Consider the following 22,505-nt stretch of genomic DNA (forward strand, 5'->3'; position numbering starts at 1 on the left):
ACACATAAGGTCCCAGGTAGGAAACAGAGCATACACAGTACATATCAACCAGCTGGTGATCTACAGAAAGAAAACCTAGCTCACTACAATCCCCCCAGAAAACAAAAACCTCATATTGACCAGTATGCATATTCAAGTTTAAATGCCCAAAGACCTCTGGGGCTTTCAAATCAGAGGACAACTCAACTTAACTCAGTGCAGCCCTGTGCACTGTGTGCCCAGGGTGCTGTCCTGAAAGCCACAAAGAGTCACATGTGCCATAGACCCTCATTGTAGGTCACAGAAGGGTTATCGGGAGCCTCCGGGGTACAGCAGGCCAGGGAGGGGAAGCAGGAGGCCTCTGTGGTCAAGAGGCTAAAGAGCACGGTAGCCTCATGTGCAGGAAGTCCTGGGGTCTCTCCCCGGCACAGCCTAAACTGGTGCTAGTGTGCACCTGTCCCAGGAAGGCGGGCAGATAGAAAAGGAGCAGAAACATCCATGGCTGAAGAGTGAGTTCTAGCCCAGCCTAGACTACATGAAACCTTTTAAAAAAAAAAAAAAAAAAAAAAAAAAACCAGCAGGAGCAACAACATCGTTAACCAAAGAACAAAGTAAAAAGGCAGGATGGTCGAGAATTGGTGAACCACAGATTTGAGATTCACACGCACACAGGACATCTCTGCGTCACATGGATTTTTTATTTATTTTATGTGTGTGTTGGGGCTGGAGAGTCAGCTCAGGAGTCAAGAGCACCTCTTTTGTTTTCTGTTTTGTTTTTTGTTTGTTTGTTTTTTGTCTTTGTTTTTTGAGACACAGTTTCTTTGTGCAGCCCTGGCTGTCCTGGAACTCGCCTGGCAAACCAGGCTGGCCTGGAACTCAAGAGATCTGCCTGCCTCTGCCTCCCAGTGTGAGTGCTGGGATTAAAATGGAAGATTACCTGCAGAGGACTGAGCTTGGCTCCCAGCTCCCTCCCGGGACCCACCTCCCGCAGCTCATGACTGACACTGCCTCCAGATCTGAGAGGCCCCAGGGGGCTGTTTCCAGGCCCTGACCGTGTCTTTGGGGGAGGAGGGGTGCTGTTTGTGAAAACTTTTAAATTACCATCCAGATCCAGGTGTTCAATCCCCAAGATTGGCCCAGTGAGGCTACTATCCAGCAGAGGGAAGTAGAAAGCTAGAGACTTGGGAACCGTGGTCTCTTAGGACATGTAGAACTGGCCAGGGCAATGGTGGCGCACGCCTTTAATCCCAGCACTTGGGAGGCAGAGGCAGGCGGATTTCTGAGTTCGAGGCCAGCCTGGTCTACCGAGTAAGTTCCAGGACAGCCAGGACTACACAGAGAGACCCTGTCTCGAAAAACAAAAAAAAAACAAAAAAAAAAAAAAAAGGAAAATGTAGAAATGGAGACACAGAGATGGCATGGGGGATAGCAGATACAAAGAAACAAAGATTGACAGAGACACAGGCAAAGGCAGAGAAAGACAAAGGCAGGCAGACAGACATAGGGCCTGAGAGATTTGGTCCTGTGATCGACCTGAATCCCATCTCCCTGACCTGCTGTGGCACCTCCCCGCCTCCCCGCCTTCCCCTCTCCTCACTCCACCCCACCCCTGGGGCTGGACAGCTGAAGGGTCCTCTACCTGTTTCCTAGTCAGTGAGGACCTGCTGTGAACACTCTACTTGTCCCAGGTCACTGGCCTCCAGCAGCTGAATGCCACCCAGGTGGAATCTGCTAACAGAGAGAGCCCAGTGAGGCTGAGGCCAGGCCAGGGACGGCCCTCAGGGTACTCCTACTGTCTCGTGCATGGGAGGCTGGGTGTTCCAGAAAGATCCATCCGGACCCTGAACCTGGGAACCTGTGAATGTGACCTTAGGAGTTGAGTCATTGCAGGTGTGGTGGTGTGAGTGAAACGGAGAACACCTGCATGACTGGCCGCCAGCTGTAGAAGGCAGCGGTAGAAGGAACTCCTGGTGCTTGCTTGCATTCTCAGCACCCCCTAGCCTCTGAGAATGGAACAAGAGAGGGCTGAGGCTCGGTGTGTAGGACCCTGGTCCTGAGTCCCTTCCTCACCTCTGCACAGTCATCCCCCTGCTCCCTGTCGAGGGGACATCCCACACTAGGCCTCAGCTGCTCCATGCGTCCTGTGGCTCCCCTTCGCCCATGTGAGCATGGTGAGCACGCCAGGGATCCTCTTCCAGGCAGCTCAGGAAGCCCAGAGGAACAGGTCCTGCCTCAGGCCTCTGCGCAGCCTGTTCCTTCTGCTGAACGCTGATCCGTGCAAGAGGCCTGGCTTTCAGCTTCTATGAACCCTCCTGCCTGTTCTACCAGGGTCTTCCGAGACAGATGGTTGACAGACACACAGCTTAGGCAAGTTTCTGAGCATAGGCACCGCTTGCTTTCTGGTTTTAGTTTGCCCTTCCTCCCTCCCTTAACTTCTGCCTTCCTTCCATAGGATCTCACACAGCTCAGTCTGGCCTCCAATTTGCTGTCTAGTGGAGGATGGTCTTGAACTTCTCATCCTTCTGCCCTGATGTGGGATGCTGGGTGTCTGTCACTACTAGACCTGGTTTGTGCGGTGCTGGGACAGAACCCAGGGCTTTGTGGCGCTGGGCGAGTGCTCCACCCTCTGCACACCTGACACTGTGGCATCCCCTTTAATATTTGATTTAGAAACACTATAGTCTGGTCTTCCTGCCTCAGCCTCCTAAATGCTAGGATAGCAGTGCTGAGCCACCGAGGCCTTACCTGTCTCTCTGTGTCTCTGTATCTCTCTCAGGACTCGACAGGAGTGTGCTAAGCCTGAGGCCTGGATATGGACAAAGCCCACGCTAGCCTCCTGCTTCCCACATTGGCTGCAGGGTGCAGTGGAGCTGGGTGCAGCTGGCTGCCTGACACAGCAGAGTTCCCAGGCTCACCTGTGAGGCAGGTGTGTCATCCTCTACCCCAGCACTCTCTCTCTCGGCCATCCCTGAGCCCTTGCTGATGAGGGGCTCCTCCACTTAACAGATTGGAGAAAGTGAGGCTGGGACTCATCTCCCCGGACACAGAGCTGGGGCTGGAATCCGGGTGCCCTCGGGTTGCCAGGCTCAGGCGTGGGTGTCTGGCTGCTGACCCACTTTGTATCCTCATTTGGAATTTCAAGTTCAGGAGCAGATGCATGGACGGAAATTCTCCCTCAGTGCTTTCCAAATCCTTACTGTGTTGTTTAAATGGCAGCTTTCAAACAGCGGGGGAGGGGCTGGGCAGGGAGGTGGGAAGATCACCTTTTCCTTCACAAAGGTCATCCTGAAGACTGTTGCCAAGAAATGTCTGGCTTAAAGATGAAGGTTTAAGGAGGATGTGGTCTCCCCCCAACCCGGCCCTGGGCGGGTTGCTCAGGGGACGCCATGGGTTCCTTGGTCATCTTGTGGAGTACCCTGGAGCAAACGAATGTGGGGTTCAGAGAACAGGTCTGGACTGGGTCTATGGTCCTATCCTGATTTCTGTGAGCCTCAACTTGTGGGTCTGTGGAATGGGAGCAGTGGGGTTGGGATGGAGGCCTTGGGGAGCCGGCAGATGACACTGTGGGGATGAACAGGGTTTCAGGGAGACTCAGTTTCCTCTGTCTCCCTCTGCCTCCCATTCAGACATAGACACTTGGAAGATAGGGGGTGCTTGAAAAGGGACCCAGTGTGTGTGGGGACACTGGTGCAGGGACTGTGGGCCACCTGTGGGAGTGAAGGCAAGCAGTGTCGACCCTGGCAGATCGGACGGGGAGCACCAGGCTGCAGCTCTAGGGAAAGAGGACTTATACAATGTATGGTTTTTGGTAGTTGTCAAATAAAAGAAAAGAAAATTTGTCTGGATAAATATTGGATTTATGCAAAATTTACACCTCAAATTTAAAGTAAATTGTATCTATTATCAATGAATTACTTTTTTTGTGGGGGTTGGTTGTGGAGTTTTTCGGTTTGGTTTAGCTTTGTTTGATTTGTATTTATTTATTTATTTATTTGAGACAGGGTTTCTCTGTGTAGCCCTGGCTGTCCTGGAACTTGCTCTCTAGACCAGGCTGGCCTCGAACTCAGACATCCAATCACCTGCTTCTGCCTCCCAAGTGCTGGGATTAAAGATGTGTGCCACCATCACCTGGCACAAATGTATTTTTAAATGAAGAAAAGAAAGATGGCATGTAACAAGGTGTGGTGCCCCATACACATAATTCCAGCACTCTAGAAGGGATGGCTGTGAGTTCTAGGCTTGCCTGGAGTACAGCAGGAAACACCGTGTCACAAAAGGGAAGCCAAATGGAGCCGAGGTAGGGAGTGTGCTGCTCTTGGGGACATTTCTAATAAGACAAGTGCAGGACATGTGTCAGCAAGCTGACTTGGACAGGATCCAGGGACCCAAATAAGACATCAATGGTAACAGCGAGGTCATGGAAGCAGCAAGATCTTTCTTGTGCGGCTCACTGTCCTACACTGGCACTAGGATCCTGGCCAGTGACTGAGGACTCTCGAGACCAGGCCACTTCCCTGTTGATTGAAACACGATTTGGAAATTTAATTTTTATTTTTATTTTTTATTTATTTATTTATTATATGTGAGTACACTGTAGCTGTCTTCAGACACCCCACAAGAGGGCATCAGATATCATTGCAGATGGTTGTTAGCCACCATGTGGTTGCTGGGATTTGAACTCATGACCTCTGGAAGAGCAGTCAGTGCTCTTAACCACTGAGCCATCTCACCAGCCCGATTTGGAAATTTAAAAAGATCATTAAGCAAGCACACATGTGCCGGGCGGTGGTGGCGCACGCCTTTAATCCCAGCACTTGGGAGGCAGAGGCAAGCGGATCTCTGAGTTGGAGGCCAGCCTGGTCTACAGAGTGAGTTCCAGGACAGCCAGGACTACACAGAGAAACCCTGTCTCAAAAAAAGCAAATCAAACCAAAAAAAAAAAAAAAAAAAAACCATACATGCTTGGAGGCTTGGCCACAGCTCAGCGGGTAAATGGGTTGTCATGCAGACATGAGGGTATGAGTTCAAGTCCCCAGCACTGCAGAGATGGAGTCAGGCAGATACTGCATCTTGCTGGCAGCCAGCTCAGGAGTACTTCAGAGTGCTGGGCTCAGTGGGAGGGACTGTGACACAGATAAAAAGGTGGAGGGTGATTGAGGAAGATGTGGATCTACACACACATACACACACACACACACACACATACACACACACATATACACACATACACACACACATACACACACTATTCTCAGCACTCAGGAGGCTAAGGTACATGGAGCTTTGTGAATTCATGACCAGCCTGTTCTATATAGTGAGTTTCAGAACAGTCAGGACTACATAGTGACAACCTGTTTCAAAACAAAACAACTGCTCAGTGTTAGGTAGGGAGATGGCTCAGTGGTTAAGAGGCTACTCTTCCAGAGGATCCTGGTTCATTTTCAAGCACCCACATGGCAGCTCACAACTGTCTGTAACTCCAATTCCAGGGAACTGATACCCTTGAACAGACATACAAGCAAAACACCAATGCACATAAAAAATAACAGAAAGAAATTATCAGGGGGAAAAAAATCCCAAAATTCCTAGTTGTAGTGGACCGGGAAGGGCTGGACAGGCTATGTTCCTTTCTGGAGGATTCCAGCTGGGAGGCTCCCTGCCCTGGCTCAGGGCTTGGAGACACCAGCAGATGCACACACATGTAAGCACCATGCAAGTTCCCCCTCTCTTTTCCTAAAGTCAGACCCTGTCTCAAGCAAGGACTGTCCTGACACCACAGATTTTACGGTTCTTTTATCACAGCAGTCTGAAGCTACAAGGAGCCCAGCCCTGCTCACAAAGGCCCCCTAAGCCCTCCGCATCCTTACATCCTGGGTTCTCAAAGGAGGATCCTCCTCTCCCATTTCCCATTAACTTTTGAAGTCCCGATCCTCCATGTGTCAGCAACACAGTGCTGACACAGTGCAGGACGGAAAACAGACTTTTCTCCACCTGACCCAGGCTGCATGGGGACACTGGGGACACCTTGTGAGGAGACAAGGCTGTCTTCTGGCCCCTACATGTGCTCAGGCTCACATTCGGAACAAAGCCACATACCACGCACCCTGCCCACACCTCGGAACATCAGTCAGCAATGAACACGATGGACTGACACACTCCTGCTCCTGTCTCAGCGCTCAGAGTGACACATGGGGGACACACCTGTGCAGAAGCTGGCTGGGACAGCTGTTCTTTGATTCTAAGATGAGATAGAGATTTGGGATCAGAAGGCAAGGGTCCAGGGATGGCAACATCCTGTAGGGACCCACAGGTCCCCGTTACACAGAGGGGAACCCATAGGTACCAACACAGGGAAGGGAAAGCTAGTTGTAATTACATACGGGGACCAGGGGTGCTCATCACACAGGAGACCCTGGGGACCCAGGGGCGCTCATCACATAGGAGACCCTGAACTGCCTTCCCTCCCTCTTTCTTTCCAAAACTGATTGAGAAGTAAAACTACAGCTCCATCAGCCAGATTTCTAAGAGGGGCATACAGATGGTGCCAAATAAATGCTGCATGAATGAAATCATTACAGAGAAAGTAGCCTGGCCTTGATCTCTGCTCAGGGTGTGTCTGTGCAGAACTGGCCTCTCCATTCCACAGCGTAGCACTCCGGGTCCCCTGGTCTCACTACGGCTCAGCCACGTGGATGTCGGCCATGCTGGGCTCAGCAGTGACTAGGCCCCTTCGGCAGACACAGGCTGTCAGGTAGGTGTCATGGTAGAGCCTCGGTGTCCCAGGGGAAGCCTGAGCTCAGTGTTTTGGCCACTAGCAAGGCCGGTGTTCTGGAGGCCCCTGAGCCAAGCAGGGTCTCCATTGACCTCTTCGCTCCACCTAGTGGCCATTGGGACTGCGGGTGGCACACAGGCCAGGAGACAAATGGGCACTGCTGTGCTCCACGTTACCTTCCAGACTCTTGTCTAGGAAGCCGGAGGCACTAGCCCACTGTCTCTGACCTTCTCCAGGGACATCCTTCCTCTGTGGCCCTTCGTTTCCTCTCTTTGTAAAATGGGTATAAACAGTTTTGTGGACCCAGTGAGATGAGTAGGGTTGGCTGTTGGCACACAACCACACAGGCTCTCTATCGATGTTGATACTGACGAACAGTGAGTAATCATATTGTCACCTTGGTGTACCACCCTCTGCTCTCTCCTCCTGTCCTCCCCCGGAAAGCTCCTCTTGCCTCTTAGGTGCCTCAGGACCTTTGCACGTGCTGTTCCCACTTCTGAGAACACTTCCCCCCTTTCTTTAAATTAACAACTTCAGTTTTTACAGCACGATTCCCATCCCTCCCCCTTCACAAACCAAGCAAATGGGAGGCATATAATAAACAGAGGATTGCCCAGTGTGGTGGCCACGCCTGGAACCCAGCACATGCGAGGCAGGGGCAGGAGAATCTCTGTGAGTTCAAGGCCAGCCTGGTCTACACAGTGAGTTCTAGACAGCTGGGCTATGTAGATGGAGACCCTGTCCCATCATAAATAAATGAACAAAAGTTTAAAGTATGAAAAGAAGCAACAGCAAGACCACCTCTGGGATCACTCATCCCCTTCCTTCCTCACCCAGGGAAACTGAGGCTCAGACAGGCTCAGCAACAGCAGAGCGCCCCAGCCCACCTCCTGCTTTCTTACCCTCCAGGGAAGGGTCCCGCTTCAAGGCAGAGACCAGGCCAAATTGAAATTGATCGAGGGGAACAGCTCGGCAGGGTGGAACAGACATGAACCCGCCCGGGAGCCATGGGCACCAGAGCATGCGAACACTTGCCTGCGTGGTGGAGGAGGGCTTAGTGTAAGCATGGGGGGGGGGGACTCAAAGGGCGGGGAGCAGGATGTGCTTCAGGAAGGGAGAAGGACACACCCCCACATCCCTACACTGTCATTCATTCACTCATTCATTCATCCATTCATTCATTCATTCATTCATTCATTCCATAGCTTAAGGAAATGATTTCTTTCTTGTATGTGGCTTCCCCAAGGAGTCCTCTAACTTGTTTGTGGTTTTCAACTTTTTTTTTTTTTTTTTCGAGACAGGGTTTTTCTGTGTAGCCCTGGCTGTCCTGGAACTCACTCTGTAGATCAAGGACAAGACCTTGAACTTAGAGAGATCCACCTGCCTCTGCCTCCCAAGTGCTGGGATTAAATGCGTGGTTACCATACCTTTTAAAAAATGTGTGTGTGTGTGTGCGCGTGTCTGTGCGTGTGCGTGTGTGTGTGTCCATGGAGTCCAGAAGAGGAAGTCAGATCCCTTGAAGATGAACCTACAGACGGTCCTGAGCTGCCTGACACTAATGTCCCAATATCAGAACTGAACCTGGGTCCTCTACAAGAGCACTGGAGGAGTCTGCTGCAAAGGAGGTAGACAGGTGGAAAGCCCTTCCTGTATCCTAGGCGAGGGTGTCCTCTCTCTGCTCAGGAAGATGTCCTGATTATTCTCAGTGGTGTGTGGTGACACAGAGAAGTCAGACCCTAAACTGTCTTCAAGGAAAAGAGAGTCCTCCAAGTCCCCAGGATGACTAAGAGACAGCAAGGCAGAGGGACTCTGACACACAGCACTCAGGCAGCAGGTCCTGCATGGATGGCAGAAGCCTCTGCCTGTCCTCTGTACCTCAGTTTCCCGCAGTGGCCTCCCAGCTGGGGTGACCAGGCACGTGGCCAAGGGGCAGCCATGTTCCTCTGTAGGCCTGCAGACCCTGACCCGGAAGCCTCCCCTGGGTGCCTGGGCCGAGGGTCGAGCCCCAGATCATCTCCTGGGACCTCTCTTGGGGGACAGTTTCGACTCTGGGATTAGGGGCCAGGGTCAGGGGTCAACAGCATTTGCCTCGGCTCCATTCAGACTGTGAGGGGATCGGTTCTCCCTGCCATCATGAATTTCCTGAACAAAAGGCAAGCCAAGGGAACGCAAGGATGGTTGGTGCGCCCTGGGGATGCCTGGGCGCTCTGGGACATTCCCACAGTCTCCTCTGCCCACGTGACCCACATTCCACCCTCTGACAACTCAGGGAGAGGAACAGAAGGGGATCCACATTACAGGTGGGGAAACCGAGGCTGGGGGCTGGAGGAGGGGCTCAAGAGGGGGCGCTCCCCAGTGGCCAGGCAGACAGGGGACCTCAGCTAAATGACGGAGGACCCAGTGCACAATGCACCCAGGCTCAAGGAGGAGGTGGCAGCCGTTCCAGACAGTGGACAAAGGCGGGCAGACCAGCCTGCAGGGGCGCGTTCCGCTCGTCAGCGTCTGTTCCACTTGAATCCACCCTGGACAGGCCAGAATAATCCCTCCCTGGGTCACTGCTGGGCCGTGACGACTTGAAGGGGGCCCGGTGGACCTGATTGACAGCTGGGGGTGGGGAGGTAGGGGAGCCCCTCCCCCCCACACCCTGAAGCCTCCCTCCACCCCCACCAGACTCTGGGAACAGCACGGAGAATTATGGTGGTGATGGTAAGTCACAGAGCCTACCTAGGCCTGGACTCTGAGGTCACCCATGGGGTGCCACAGGTGGGCCTGAGACATCCTTGTCCCGGGCCTGGCTGAGTTCTGGCAGTCACTCAGCCCTTATTCATTTTCTGTCAATCTGGACAACCAGTTTCTGCAGGTGTCTGGGCCTGGGGCCAGAAGACAGGCCCCACAAGAGGCCAAGAGACCCAGTCCTTATCAACGAGCCTCAGTTTCCCCAACCATCAATGACGCAGCTCCTGAACTACGTACACATGGAGAGCCACCCCATCCAATTCCCTGTGTACCCAGTTGGGTAGGGACCCTGGGGAACGGTAGATGACTTCACAGCCAGTGTTGGATGTAGAGAGAAGAGTTGAGACACATAGCCCCCTCAGCCCCCCAGGAAAGCTTTGGGGTCAGAGAATTCTGGGAGAAATGCCAGAAACATTTAGAGATCAAAAACCCTCTGCAGCCTCAATAGCAGGGCATGCTAACACACACCTGTCTTCTTAGCACTGGGGCAGGAGGATTATTGTGAGTTTCAGGTCAGCCTAGACTGTAGAGTCTGAACCAACCACCAAACAAATGGGAAGGCTGCCCTAGTCTAGCAATGCAGGAAATCCTGAGTTTCTGCCCCCAGCACCCCATAAAACAGGCTTGGTGACTCAGAGCCTGTCACCAAAGCACTTGGGGGTTAGAGGCAGGAGAATCAGGAATGCAAGGTCATCCTCAGCTACATAGTGAGTTTGAGGCCAGCCTGGGCTACATAAGACCCTTTCTCAAAACAAACAAACCAAACAACAACAAAATAATAAGTGAAACCCCCAAAATAATAAGAAAAAAAGAAAGAACAAAAACACACCAAGTATCCTGGCACTTCTTGTGACCACCCTGCCCGTCCCCCATGGCTGTGGGAAGGGTACCCCTCCAGCCAGTACCCATCTGCCACAGTTGCCACGGGAACTCCCAGGCTCACAACCATCCCTCTTCAGGTAGCGAACTCAGCACCCAACCTAGCAAGCAGGGACATTTTTAACACAGTCCATATCAGGGAGGAGCACAGGTAGCTTCTAACAGGACACCATGATGGGCCACATAGACTCAACTGGGTACAGGGACCCTAAGATCAGAGCTCCCTGAGACCCCTGCTGCTCTGTAGGGTCTTGCTGGTCTGAATGGGGTTCCTTGAATACTACACGCTTGGAGCTGAGAGACCCACCCCTCACCAAAACTCCTTTTTGGAAACCTACAGAAGGACAGCCAAAAAGAACAGCCCCTGGCTGCCTTGGAGGAGGTATTCTCGGAAGGACAGCTGTCCCACACTCTGGGCCTCAGTTTCCCCAGCTATAAAACTGGTGTCTTCAGTGATAAAATGGATCTCCAGGGACTGCTCTGTCCAAAGCCCGCCAGAGCACCCCTGCTACCGGCTAATCCCCCAGCTAGCCCACACCTTGGTTTCCCTCCCAATAGCCTAATCCCGGGATTGTCCAGGCCATTTACATTGTACAGGGTTTTCAGAAAAGATTCACTGGGCCCCAGAGCGGCCCTCTCTGGCGATTAGCTGAGTCCTAATTGAAAAATCCCCTTCTGCCCTCTCTCCGCCTCTCTCCATGGAGCTGGGAGGACCCCGCAGTTGTGTGGAGGCCCCCGAGGGGCCTCCTTGGGTGTGTGCAAGCAAAGGGCCAGACTGCAGCATCTCCCAAGGGCTGGTGGCCTGCCTAATGCCCACCCTAGAGAACCTAGGACCCAGAATCAGGGGTTCTGAGCCCACAGATCTCACTCTGGCCCAGCTGAGTGTGTCCCAGGTCCCTGGTAGGGAGGAGGAAGGACATGCGTGGGATGGTTGACCAAGCAGAATGGAGACAGCTGAGGAGGGAGAGTGGGTTACATCTCTCAGTCCTCTCATGCTGTCCCAGTGTTCACTGCCGGGTCCCCAACCAGGCAACTTAATTCTGCCTGTCACCAGGATATGGGCCTGGGTTATTTATCTGGTGTATATATGTATTTTAATTTAAAGATCTGCCAGCCAGCACCGCTGGTTCCTGCAGAGTTCCTCGCTGCCTCCCTCATCCAAGAGAGGCCTGCTACCAGCCCTGTCTCTGGCCTTGGGGGGGGGGGGGAGGACGATGGAAAACAAGCCTAGAGCCTCTCTGATAGGGGAGCAGTTGACTCAATTTCCCCCATAACACCACTTCAGATACTTAGCAAGTGCTCCTGGACAGTGGCTCATTCTGTGGGAGACACAGGGATGCTTGGATTGGTCAGGGCCTGGCCACTCAGCTCACAGAAGAACCCTCCATGTTCTCAGGTACATGCTGACTAACAAAATGGAACTGCGAGACGGCCAGGGACTTGGTCTGTAGTGGGTGGTAAGGAAGGTTCTGAAAGCCAGGCTTCAGTTCCTGATGGTGCCATTCCTATCTAAGTGGCGTTGGACATCTCTGTCCTTCAGTCTCCCCTTGAAGCCACAGGCATGGCCTCTGAGCCTCAGTCCTGTTCATGTATGACAAACGACACTAATGTCACCCTAGCGCATGGGGGTCATCACTCACACAGGGGGAATGACATATGTTCTTAATTCCAGCTGGGCCGTGATGTCAGATGGGAGGTGGGAGTGGGGCCAACACTGCACAGGCCCAGCCCTGCCAGGACCAGGGCTCCCCAAAGTCACCAGACTCCCTGGTAGGGTCCCCTCCCACACTGGCTCCAGCTCCCACGTCTGCAGGAGAAAGGACCCTTGAGGTCTGTCCCTTGTCAGTGAGCTCCCCAAACTGGCTCTAGCCTGGAGGGCCGGGGGGAGGGGCAGGTGAGAGCTGGACTCCCCACTGGCTGGGATCTCGAGGGACCCACCCACAAGTCATGAACAGGGTCCTCACATGGAGTCTGGGATGAGTTCTCCTTCCTGAGCAACTATACAGTTGGTCTAGACTGCTACAGATGGGTAAACTGAGGTCCAGCAGGAAAAGCAGCCATCTCTTTTCCTGGGATAAAAGGCTGAGCCTACTGAGCACCTGGAGCTAGACATCACTTTGGTTTCTGTTCTATTCTGGTTTGGTCTGTTTTTTTTTGTTTGTTTGTTTGGTTTTTCAAGACAGGGTTTCTCTGTGTAGCCCTGGCTGTCCTGGAACTCACTCTGTAGACCAGGCTGGCCTTGAACTCAGAAATCCGCCTGTCTCTGCCTCACAATGGTTTGGGTTTTTTTTTGTTTTGTTTTTTTGTTTGTGTGTGTGTTTTTTTGTTTGTTTGTTTTTGAGGTGGAGTTTCTGTGTGCAGCCCTGGCTGTCCTGGAACTCACTCTGTAGACCAGGCTGGTCTCGAACTCAGAGATCCACCTGCCTCTGCCTCCGGAGTGCTGGGTCTAAAGGCGTGCGCCACCACCGCCCGGCCCCTTCCCTCTCTTAGGACTGATCTGTGAGCCTGTAAGTGTGGACGGTGGAGGTAGGGGAGCCCGGGACAGGGATTCTAACCCTACTCAGCCAAAGGGAGTCCCAGTCCTGCAGAACCCGCCCAACAGCCTCGTCCCCCTCCCACCACCCTCCCACCTCCAGCCCTGGGCTCAATAAATAGAAACCCCTGCCTAAGTCCTCTGTCAGTGGTGCTGCTTGTAGGAGAGCTCCAGAAGCTCTGTTCGCCCAGGACTCAGGGTGCAGCTCTCTTCCAGCACCTTCAGGGGTTCCAGGAGGCCTCTGACTCCAACACTGAGAAACCCAAGCCCCAACCCTTCCCAGACCTGCTATCCCATGCTGCACCTTTTTCACACCTCCCTTCAGAGGCCACACCCCTCCCGCCCAGCACTTGCCCCTAAGCCCCGCCCCATCTGGCCATGCCCTACCCTCAAGGATTGTTTACTACTCCCACCTGAGAGCAGCATCCCCTGAGGGGAAACTGAGGATAGCAGTTTGAAGTCCCATGTCTGTGGGCGTCCCCCCATCCACACAGTACCACCACAGGGTGGGTAGCCGTGTCGACTGTCGTGATTCGTGGTTCCCTAGTGGCTCCGGGCTGTGTCTGGGTGGCTCAGGTAGCTCCGTTCCAGGACAATGGAATTCACCCGGATGTCCAAGAAGAGGCCAGGTGCCAAGATGGAGAGGACAGGCCCCACTGTGTCTGCACACTATCGGGTCTCACTTAGTGCTTACAGGGAGCTCTGACCATGAGAGATGGAATTTTTTAATTAATTAATTAATTTATTTATTTATTTATTTTGGTTTTTCGAGACAGGGTTTCTCTGTATAGCCCTGGCTGTCCTGGAACTCACTCTGTAGACCAGGCTGGCCTCGAACTCAGAAATCTGCCTGCCTCTGCCTCCCAAGTGCTGGGATTAAAGGCGTGCGCCACCACTGCCCTGCTTTATTTTATTTTATATTTTTACTTATTCACGTTACAAGAAGGATGAATTTTTTATTTATTCATTTATCTTTTTAATTTTTTTCACGCAAAGGTTTGTTTGTTTTAGACGGGAGCTCTTGCTATGTAATCAAGGCTGGCCTCAAACTCAGCCTCCTGCCTCAACCTCCCCAGTACAATTTGTAATAAATACTTTTTTCTTTCTTTTTTGATCATGCGGCTTTATCTGCACAAATGTATTCAACATTTTTTCAGTCAGTCAATGGCCATCGATTGAGAGCTCACTGTGTACCAAATGTATTCTAGGTGGCAGGAAGGACTGAAGATGCCCTGGCTCCCAACCCTCGGGGCAGAGGGTCTGAAGAGAAAAAGAAAAGAGGAATGCACACAAAGGAGATTTAGTTATATAAGAGGGGAAAAAAAATCCCAGCTGGGCGTGGCACGCACCTGCTACCCTAAGCACTGGGAAGAGGAAGGTAGAGGCTCCAGGGACCTGGAGGTCAATGTCATCCTGGGCTACATAGTAAGGGCAGCCTGGTCTACCTGAGACCTTGTTTTCAAAAAAAAAAAAAAAAGAAAGAAAGAAAAGGAAAGAAAGAAAATGAAAGAAAAGAAAGGATAAAAATTAAAGAAAAAAGAAAGAAGGGCGTGGCGTTAGTTTAGGGGCTGGGGAGCTAGGGGGCTAGGAGGAGGTGGATGCTGTCTTCTGTTGCTGGGACATGGGACAGCTGAGGGGCCGGAGGCGCCATCAGCGTCCCGGGGGACCTTGCGCCTTGCTGTCCCTCCACGCCACCACCCCCTGTCCACAGCGGCTACCGAGGCGGCAGTAAAGGGCTGCGGGAGACAGATTGCTTCTCTCTGGAAGCTTCAGGTGGAATAGACAAAGACGCGGGACCGGCATACCGATGCTGTCGCGCTCCGCCTGGGTGGGGTGCGAGGCGGTGGGCGCCCCGGGGCAGAAGGACGGGGGACAGGTGCTGAGTCCCCGGCCTCGGGCACCAGCACCGGGCCTGGCTGGACAGCGGCACACGGAGGGCTCCCTGCTTCTGCGTCCCCAGCTGCGTCACAGACTTGCATGGCCTGGCCCGGCTTTTGCACGGACTCTGCAGCTTGCGCTTGGTCCTCGATGCCAGCGGGCTCTTCTCCATTCTACAGGGTCTCAGTCTGTAGCCCAGGCTGGCCATGAACGCAGACATCCCCCTGCCTCTGCCTCTGGAGCCCTGGCTCGTTGGCAGCGTTGCTCCCGGGGTCCTCGGTGCAGTGGGGCCTCCCCAAAGCCACGTCCGCCGTCGATCCGCCCTCGTGGGCAGCGCCGGCCCGGCTGCAGTGACACAAGGTCCTTTGTACGGTCCGCGGCCTCATTAGGAAGCGGCCCCCGTTGCCGGGCCCGGCGCGGCTGAATGAATGCGCCCGGAGCGGAGCGTCGCCTCCGCCAACTGTGCCGGCGCTGCGGTGCCGCGCGGGCGAGGGAAGACCGCTGGGATCCCAGGCTCGCCGTCGGGTCACCTGTCGCCCGTGAGCCCAAGTGGGGCTCAGCGGGGACCCGGGTCTCTCTTCCCTCGGAGAGTCATTTTAAATCCGCCACAGCCCTCACACCCCTGAGTCAGATGGGGAAACTGAGTCTCAGAAATGTCCATTTATCGTGCACTCGCCTGTGCGGGCGCGGGCACAAAGGCCGGGGGGGCGACCTCGGTGTCAGCCTCGCCTCCCACCGCGCTCTTTTGTTTGCCGGTGAACGCCACCGCTGGCCCGAGCAGCCTCAGCCGCCATGTGCCACCACGCTGCGGGTGACAGGCCTGCCTCAAGCCCGACCCTCCCCGTAAGTAACCGTGAGAGCTGGCAGGAAGCAGCGGGGCCTGTCCGCAGCTGGGGGACTCCCCGGAACTCCCGCACTCGTCGGAAATCCAGCACACCCGTAACAGAGAGGCCCACGCCTTACAGTTTGTGCATTTTATTATAAAAAAATACAGACTTCAGAGCTGATTGTGATGAGGGGGCCGGGCCACCCATCCCCCGCCCCTAGAAAAGCCCCAGCCGCCCCTCGCATCCACAATATATATTTATATAGAATATATAGAAAACAGAGTGAGGAAACGTGGGTAGAAATCCGAAATCCGTATAAATGTGTGGTGCGGCCAGCTTCACTCGGTCCTTTGCCGTCTGTGTTTTTGGTAGGTAGCTCCCCTTCCTTTCCAGTCCTGCACTTTTTTTTTTTTTTTTTTACTTTTTTTTTCTTACAAACATTACTAGGTCACATGATCAAGGGGGCGGGCTCCAACGGACCAAAAAAAAAAAATTGAATTTATTGCGAAGTGTTACTTCTATCCTAAAAAGTCCATCCCACTCCCCCCACCAAAATAAAAGACCTCTTGAATTGAAGGTCGGAAAAAATTTTTTTTAAAGAATTTCCATTCTGTCCTTAAGAATACATTAAAATAAATCACAGTATACACTTGCTGGTTTCTATTTACAGAAATAAAACGACTTCCCAGCTGGCTTGTGCCTGGGGGCAGTATGGACTGCATTGCATGGGCCAAAGGGTTTTCTGAGATGGTGAGGGAGTGGGGCTCGACAGTGGCTAGAAGAGTGGGGGATGACACCCCCAGAGTCCCTGTGAGGGGCTGGCACCATGCACTCTTTCTGGCTCAGGCTTGCCTGGCCTGAGGAACCCAAGGCAAATCTGTGGTGGGCTCCATCTGGGACCCAAATAACAGGAGCGCCTGGAGGTCCCTGGATCTCTGGCCCTCCAGGAAGGCCAGAGATGGCTCCACCTCAGCCCTGTGGCTTGTTCCCTTCCCAACGTCACCAGCAATGTCAGGGAATAAATTAAATTAAAAGAAAAACCTTAAGTCTTTCTGACCGTAATCAAACAACACTGGGCGGCCCTGGCAGCCGTGGCTTGGCCTGGGTGTCCTCCTCAGGCCGTGGGACCCCATGTTGCATCCCAGGGACGGGTAGATGGCCTCCTCCGGCGGGACAGCACCATGAAAGAGAAGCAGCAAGGACTTTGTCTCGGAGGTGGCCGTGGCAGGTCAGAGGGCGAAGGTCAAGGGGTCAGGTGGGTCCTCTAGCCCGGCACTAGGAGCCCAGTAGGGACCACAGCACAGGGACGGTGGTGAGAAAGAGGTGGCAGCCACCCAGGCCGCTGCAGGAGCTGTTACTGGTGAAGATGGGCTCTGGTGCCTCATACAGGCTCTCATCTGTGGGGAAAAAGGGGACAGGCTGTCAGCCGGCCTGGGATATGCACTCTCAAAAGTCCCAGGCGTGGAGCATGGTGGGTGCATGTGTTAGATGGTGGTCCCCGACCCCCAGCTCTTTGGATCACTCATGGGGCCAAAGGGCAGGTGAGGGGACCTGGGTCCTTACCATATCTCTGATGACACTTACTGGTTGGACGCACATAAACTTTCAGCCGCAGGCAAGGTCGGTCCACCAGATTGGGAGGTGTGGCAGCTGGAAAAGATGACAGCGTGCTGGGGCTGTGTGCTCCCTTCTCCACCCAGAAAACTCCTGACCATGTGTTAAAACCCCAGACACAGTACCCTGTGTTTTCTGGAAGTCTCTTTTATGTTTCCTCCATCTAAACCTGACTCCAAAGGCTGAGTTATGTCTTGGACCAACCAGCTCAGACACTAGCAGGGCAGGGTAAGAGTTATTCATTCATTCATTCATTCATTCATTCATTCATTCATTCATTCAGATTGATTTGTGAGGGAATCTCTTTATGCAGTCCTGGCTGTCCTGGAACTCTCTATGTAACCAAGCTAGCTTGAAAGTCAGAGATCCCCTTGCCTCTGCCTCCCACATGCTGGGATTAAAAGCGTGCGCCACCATGCCTGACCTAAGGTGACGTTTTTTAAGCAAAATAAAAACGAAACGGAGCAGGAGCTGGGAGGCGGCTTGGTGGGTACAGCAAGTGCTGAGCAAGCACGAGAACCGCGTTCAGATCCCGGCGTGCGCAGGAAAAGCTGCCTGTGGGGCCTACTTGCTCATGACCACAGAGCTGAGGACAAGGGACAGGGGGTTGACTGGGGCTCACTGACCAAACTGGCTCTGCTCCAGGTTCAGTGAGAGAGCCTGAGAACAAAGGCGGAGAGGAGGACACTCAACACCAGCCTTTGGGCTCCGCCCACCTGGGCACATAGGTTAACTTGTATATACACAAATATGTAAATAAGTAAAACATCCGGGCATGCACATGTCATCACAGCAGAGGAGGCCAGCCTGGGCTACATGCGGGTGGCTCCTTGGCAGCTGGAATGGGAGACCTGGAGCCTAGGAACCAACCTCTAGTGCAGGGACAGCACCTCATGGCCTGTCAGCCACCCTCACCCTTGCCCCATGCCAGGGCTGGAAGATTAAAATGTACAAAATAAAAATGACATTTGTTATGGAGAATGGACGGGATTACTATACTCATCATCTTTCTTTTTCTTTTTTCTTTTTTTCTTTTTTGGTTTTGTTTTTCGAGACAGGGTTTCTCTGTGTGTAGCCCTGGCTGTCCTGGAACTCACTCTGTAGACCAGGATAGCCTCGAACTCTTGAACTCAGAAATTCACCTGCCTCTGCCTCCCAAGTGCTGGGACTAAAGGTGTGCGCCACCACTGCCCGGCTGCTCATCATCTTTCAAAATATCATTTTTTCTCATATTCTAGGATTTCATTTTAAATACCTCCTGCTCCTCCCCACCCGATTGAATTAAAAGGAGGGGGAGGAGGAAGAGGAGGAGGAGGAGGAAGGTGACAATGATAAAGAAGAAATGGGGCCTTTCAAGGTTTCACTTGAAAGCCAGGTGGTGGTGCAGGATCTGCTGCAGCTCCGGGAGGTTCCGAGGCCCTGTTCCCCACTGGGCCATCCTGGGACACACTCAGAAACGGAGGTTCCTCCACTTCATCCTCCTCCTTCTTCCAGGGTCATGGGACATGGGGTGGACAAGAGCTGGGAACACTGCCTCAGTTTCACCCATATGCTGAGGAGGCTAGCCTGGGCTACTCACAGATGTAGTAGTATTCATGGCCAGGCCGGAACTCAAAGCCCAGGGAAAAGGGGGTGAAGAGTTGGAACTTCTCTGAGAACTTGAGGGGTCCCCCAGGCGCTGCGGGCCGGTTGCACTCCCAGCGCTTGAAGCCTCGCTGCCGGTGGTCGCAGGACGCGTGGCCCTCGCCGTTCACCATGTACAGGACGTACCGTTCCATGCGCTCCGCTGGGGGCAGCGGTGCCCCGTAGTGTGGGCAGTAGATATCCAGGTAGTCGTTGATACTCACCTCCACGGTGTAGCCTCTACCATCACCCACGGTGCTCACCTGAAACCTGTGCGGGAGGGCCGGTCAGCAGGCAATGGGCCTGAGGTCCACACACACAACCTGACACAGTCCCGTGTGGCCACCATCCCTGCCTGTTTCCCTGCAAGGAGGCAGAGCTCAGAGGACACCTCCACTCCCCTCTCTCAGCCTCCCACAGGGCTGAAGCATTTTGGAGGCAGCTGAGGATCAAGCCAACCTCCCATGCTGTGTGACTCTGGTGTGTTTTTTGCCTTCTGGGTGCACTTTTTTGGTGACAGAATGTCTTGAAGCCTAGGCTGGCTCTGAGCTTCAAAAGTAGCCAAGAATGACCTTCAACTACTTGTCTTCCTGACGTTGGGGATGACACTGGAGCACCACACAATCTTTCTGTCTAGCAAGTTACACACACACACACACACACACACACACGCACACACACACACGCACACACGCACACGCACACACGCACACGCACATGCACACACACACCATTCTCACTGCCCTAGTCCTGATTTCAGAGCCTCAGCCTTGGGGGGTTGTCCAGTTGTCCCCCAGCAGTCCTCTGGGGGGACGGGCCTGACCCAGCCTCTTCTTAGAGGACGGAGGTTGACCTGCCAGGTTGGACTGCAGTTACCCTTCCATCTCTGCCTCAGGCTAAGGCAGCAGGAACCCTCAGATCTTTCCAAGTGTCCCCTGGGTCCCTGTCATGTAAACGCAGGCCGAGAGGGGCAGAGGGGGGCCCTGTGAGAATGTTTATTAGCATATAAAAGCCTGGAAGTGGGAGGTTGCCAGAGGCTCCTTTACCTCCTAGGACAGCTGGGGAAACTGAGGCCTGGCTCCCTTCAAAGATGAGGGGAACTTCCTGGTGCACTGTATGGGGTTCTCTACATGGCACAGCAGCAACTGAGGGTCATGGGGTTCAAGGTCATTGTCAGCTACATATCGAGTTTGAGGCTAGACTACGCTACATGAGACCCTGTCAAAACAACAGCAGTAAGTGCTGTTCTTGCTGTCTTGCTGGTCCAAGCACCGCAGCCCATGAGGTGTGAGTGGAGGCTGGGTGCTCACTGGACTGCTCACCTGTGGGTATCTCTAGGATTGAGGGGGCGGGCTGGGCGCTGTTGGCATTTAGTCTAAGCTCCGCCCCACAGTTACCTGGCAACAGCCAGGAGTGCCTGACTCACTATAAAAGGGGCTGCTCGCGCCCTCCTCTCCCTCTTGCTTCCTTACTTGTACTCTGTCCTCTTGGCCCTTACCCTCTCTCCCCCCACTCCCCTCCCCGCCTCACGAGCTCGTGGCCGGGCTCTACTCCTCTACTCTCTGCCTTTCTCTGTCTCTACTACCCTCTTCTCTGCCCTCCCCATGCCCTGAATAAACTCTGTCTATATTATACCGTCCTCAGGGGGAAGGGATGCCTCAGGATGGGCCCGCAGAGGCACCCCCTTCCCCACACCTGACTGCACATCCACCAGACATATTCCTTCTCTCCTTATCTTTTTATAAAACACAATAGGCATGTCCATAGTCTTGACTCTATAAGGGACAGCACACCTGGTGACAGGTCCCTGCCCCGCCAGCTCAACCATATCCAGTCTGCTTGTCCTCAATGCGCATGCGTGGTCACCAGTACAGGCAGGTGAGATTATTTTTGGAGGTGGGGTCTCTCGCTGACCTGTGCATGGTGAGCAGCTGGCTCACACCACCTCAGATGCCTTGCCTGGATGCCGGGATTAAGGCAAGAGCTTTACCCACTGAGCTGTCTCCCTTGCCTCACCCCTGCTCTGTGTGCATGAGTGTCTGTCGATCTGTCTGTCTGCACATGCGCGTCTGTAAAGGTCATTCTCTCGGCTCTACTCACAGACAGCACTGGTGTTATAGATGCACAGAGCTATGCTCACGTCTTACATGAGCTCAGGATTTGAACTGGCGTCTTTCTGTTTGCAGAGAAAGCCCTCTTACCCTCTCAGCTGCCCCTCACCCCCATACACATACCTGGCCCTTCAAAACTCAATACTACTCCCTCGCTCACAGAGAAAATTGCAGACACTGGTCTGCAGTGGACCGTGGCAAAGGCCTGCCAGGCTCATGGTCTCCCCAAACCCACGGCCAGCTTTTTAAAATATAAAGCAGACCCCCAGACCCGGAGGCCCAACACTGTTCAACTTTCCTTGGCAACTGAATATGGCCCACAGTCTCCAGGCGGTGACTCCTCAGGACACTGTGTCCTCTGCTCACTCTGCTCCACAGTGCTGTGTGTATCTTGGGATCTTTGCGTGTGCCTAGAACAGTCCTTACACGCATGCACACAGGCGTGCACACCCCTTACATGTACCATTATCGAGTTATTGTCTATGTCCCGATCTGTAGCCAAGCCAGACCCTGTACAGTGGTGCTCAACCAATGCTTGCTGTCTGAACAAGAGAATTCATAAAAGCCAGAAGGGTTGGGGGCCTTGGGGATTCCCCTACCCACCGGACAGTACAGGAATAAATGGTCACTTTCTTTTTCTTTCTCTCTTTGGCTCTAAAAGTACACCAGCCTTGCTCTGCTGGTAATCCTGGTTCCAGATAGGCACGGAATTCAAGAGCCAGCATCCAACTCTTGCTCTGGGTGATGCCAGCAAGGGTGTCTCAGAGGACGGGGGTGAGGCGCAGTGTGTATCCCTAAAACAACCCCACAAAACAAAGCCACAAGTGGGAGGAGTGGGTTCTCAAGGGGGTCAGTGACTGTCTTTAGGAGCCCCTTTCTCACAGAGAGGCAGTCCAGTCCTTGAAGCAACCCAATTACCCCATGATCTTGCCAACATGTCTCCTGGGGACCCAGAAGGGCTGGTGAGAGGCGCGTGGATCCTGAAGCCCAGGGGGAACCATGACCGTCCAGCATTCCCTTTGGACAAGGACAGAACATGATGGGTGACACTCGACCATGTCTCCTCCTATGAGAGACATGACAGAGGGACTCATGAGGGCCTGTCAGACCTGAAAAACAAGGTGCTGGGGGCTGGAGGGTAGTGACAGCCCATGGATGGCCTGGGAGAAAGAGGGGATCAAGTCTGAATAAGAAATGGGGAGGACCTGGGCCCCACATAGCCCAGGCTAGCCTCTAACTCACCGTAGCTAAGGATAACCTTAAATCCTGATCCCCCTGCTTTGTCAAGTGTTAGTATGACAGGCCTTCGCCACTGTGCCTGTTTTGCGTGATGCTGGGGTGGAATGAACCAAGGGCTTCACGCTGTGAGTGCTCTTCCCACTGAGCCCAGCCCTGGACCTTCCTACCCACCAACTTACCCATCCATCCACCCACCCACCCACCCAACCATCCATCCATCCACCCACCCACCCAACCATCCATCCATCCATCCACCCAACCATCCACCCACCCACCCATCCACCCACCCATCCACCCACCCACCCATCCACCCA

At 53.5% G+C, this 22,505-nt stretch overlaps 1 protein-coding gene across 1 annotated transcript in view; it reads right to left on the reverse strand.

Annotated features, from left to right (window-relative positions):
- Nucleotides 1-15,736: 15,736 nt before the first annotated feature.
- The window catches only part of Efna2 (ephrin A2), a 10,931-nt gene continuing 4,162 nt past the window's right edge, over nt 15,737-22,505 (reverse strand). Inside the window, exons 2-4 of the mRNA XM_028771700.1 lie at nt 18,798-19,111; nt 17,189-17,254; nt 15,737-17,001 (exon numbers count right to left, since the gene is read on the reverse strand). Of these exons, the coding sequence (XP_028627533.1) occupies nt 16,880-17,001; nt 17,189-17,254; nt 18,798-19,111 (502 nt within the window). The 3' untranslated portion in view covers nt 15,737-16,879. The remainder of the gene's footprint in view (nt 17,002-17,188; nt 17,255-18,797; nt 19,112-22,505) is intronic.

The sequence above is a fragment of the Grammomys surdaster genome, unplaced genomic scaffold (assembly GCF_004785775.1).
Source record: "Grammomys surdaster isolate TR1022 unplaced genomic scaffold, NIH_TR_1.0 209, whole genome shotgun sequence".
Classification (NCBI taxonomy): Eukaryota; Metazoa; Chordata; class Mammalia; order Rodentia; family Muridae; genus Grammomys; species Grammomys surdaster.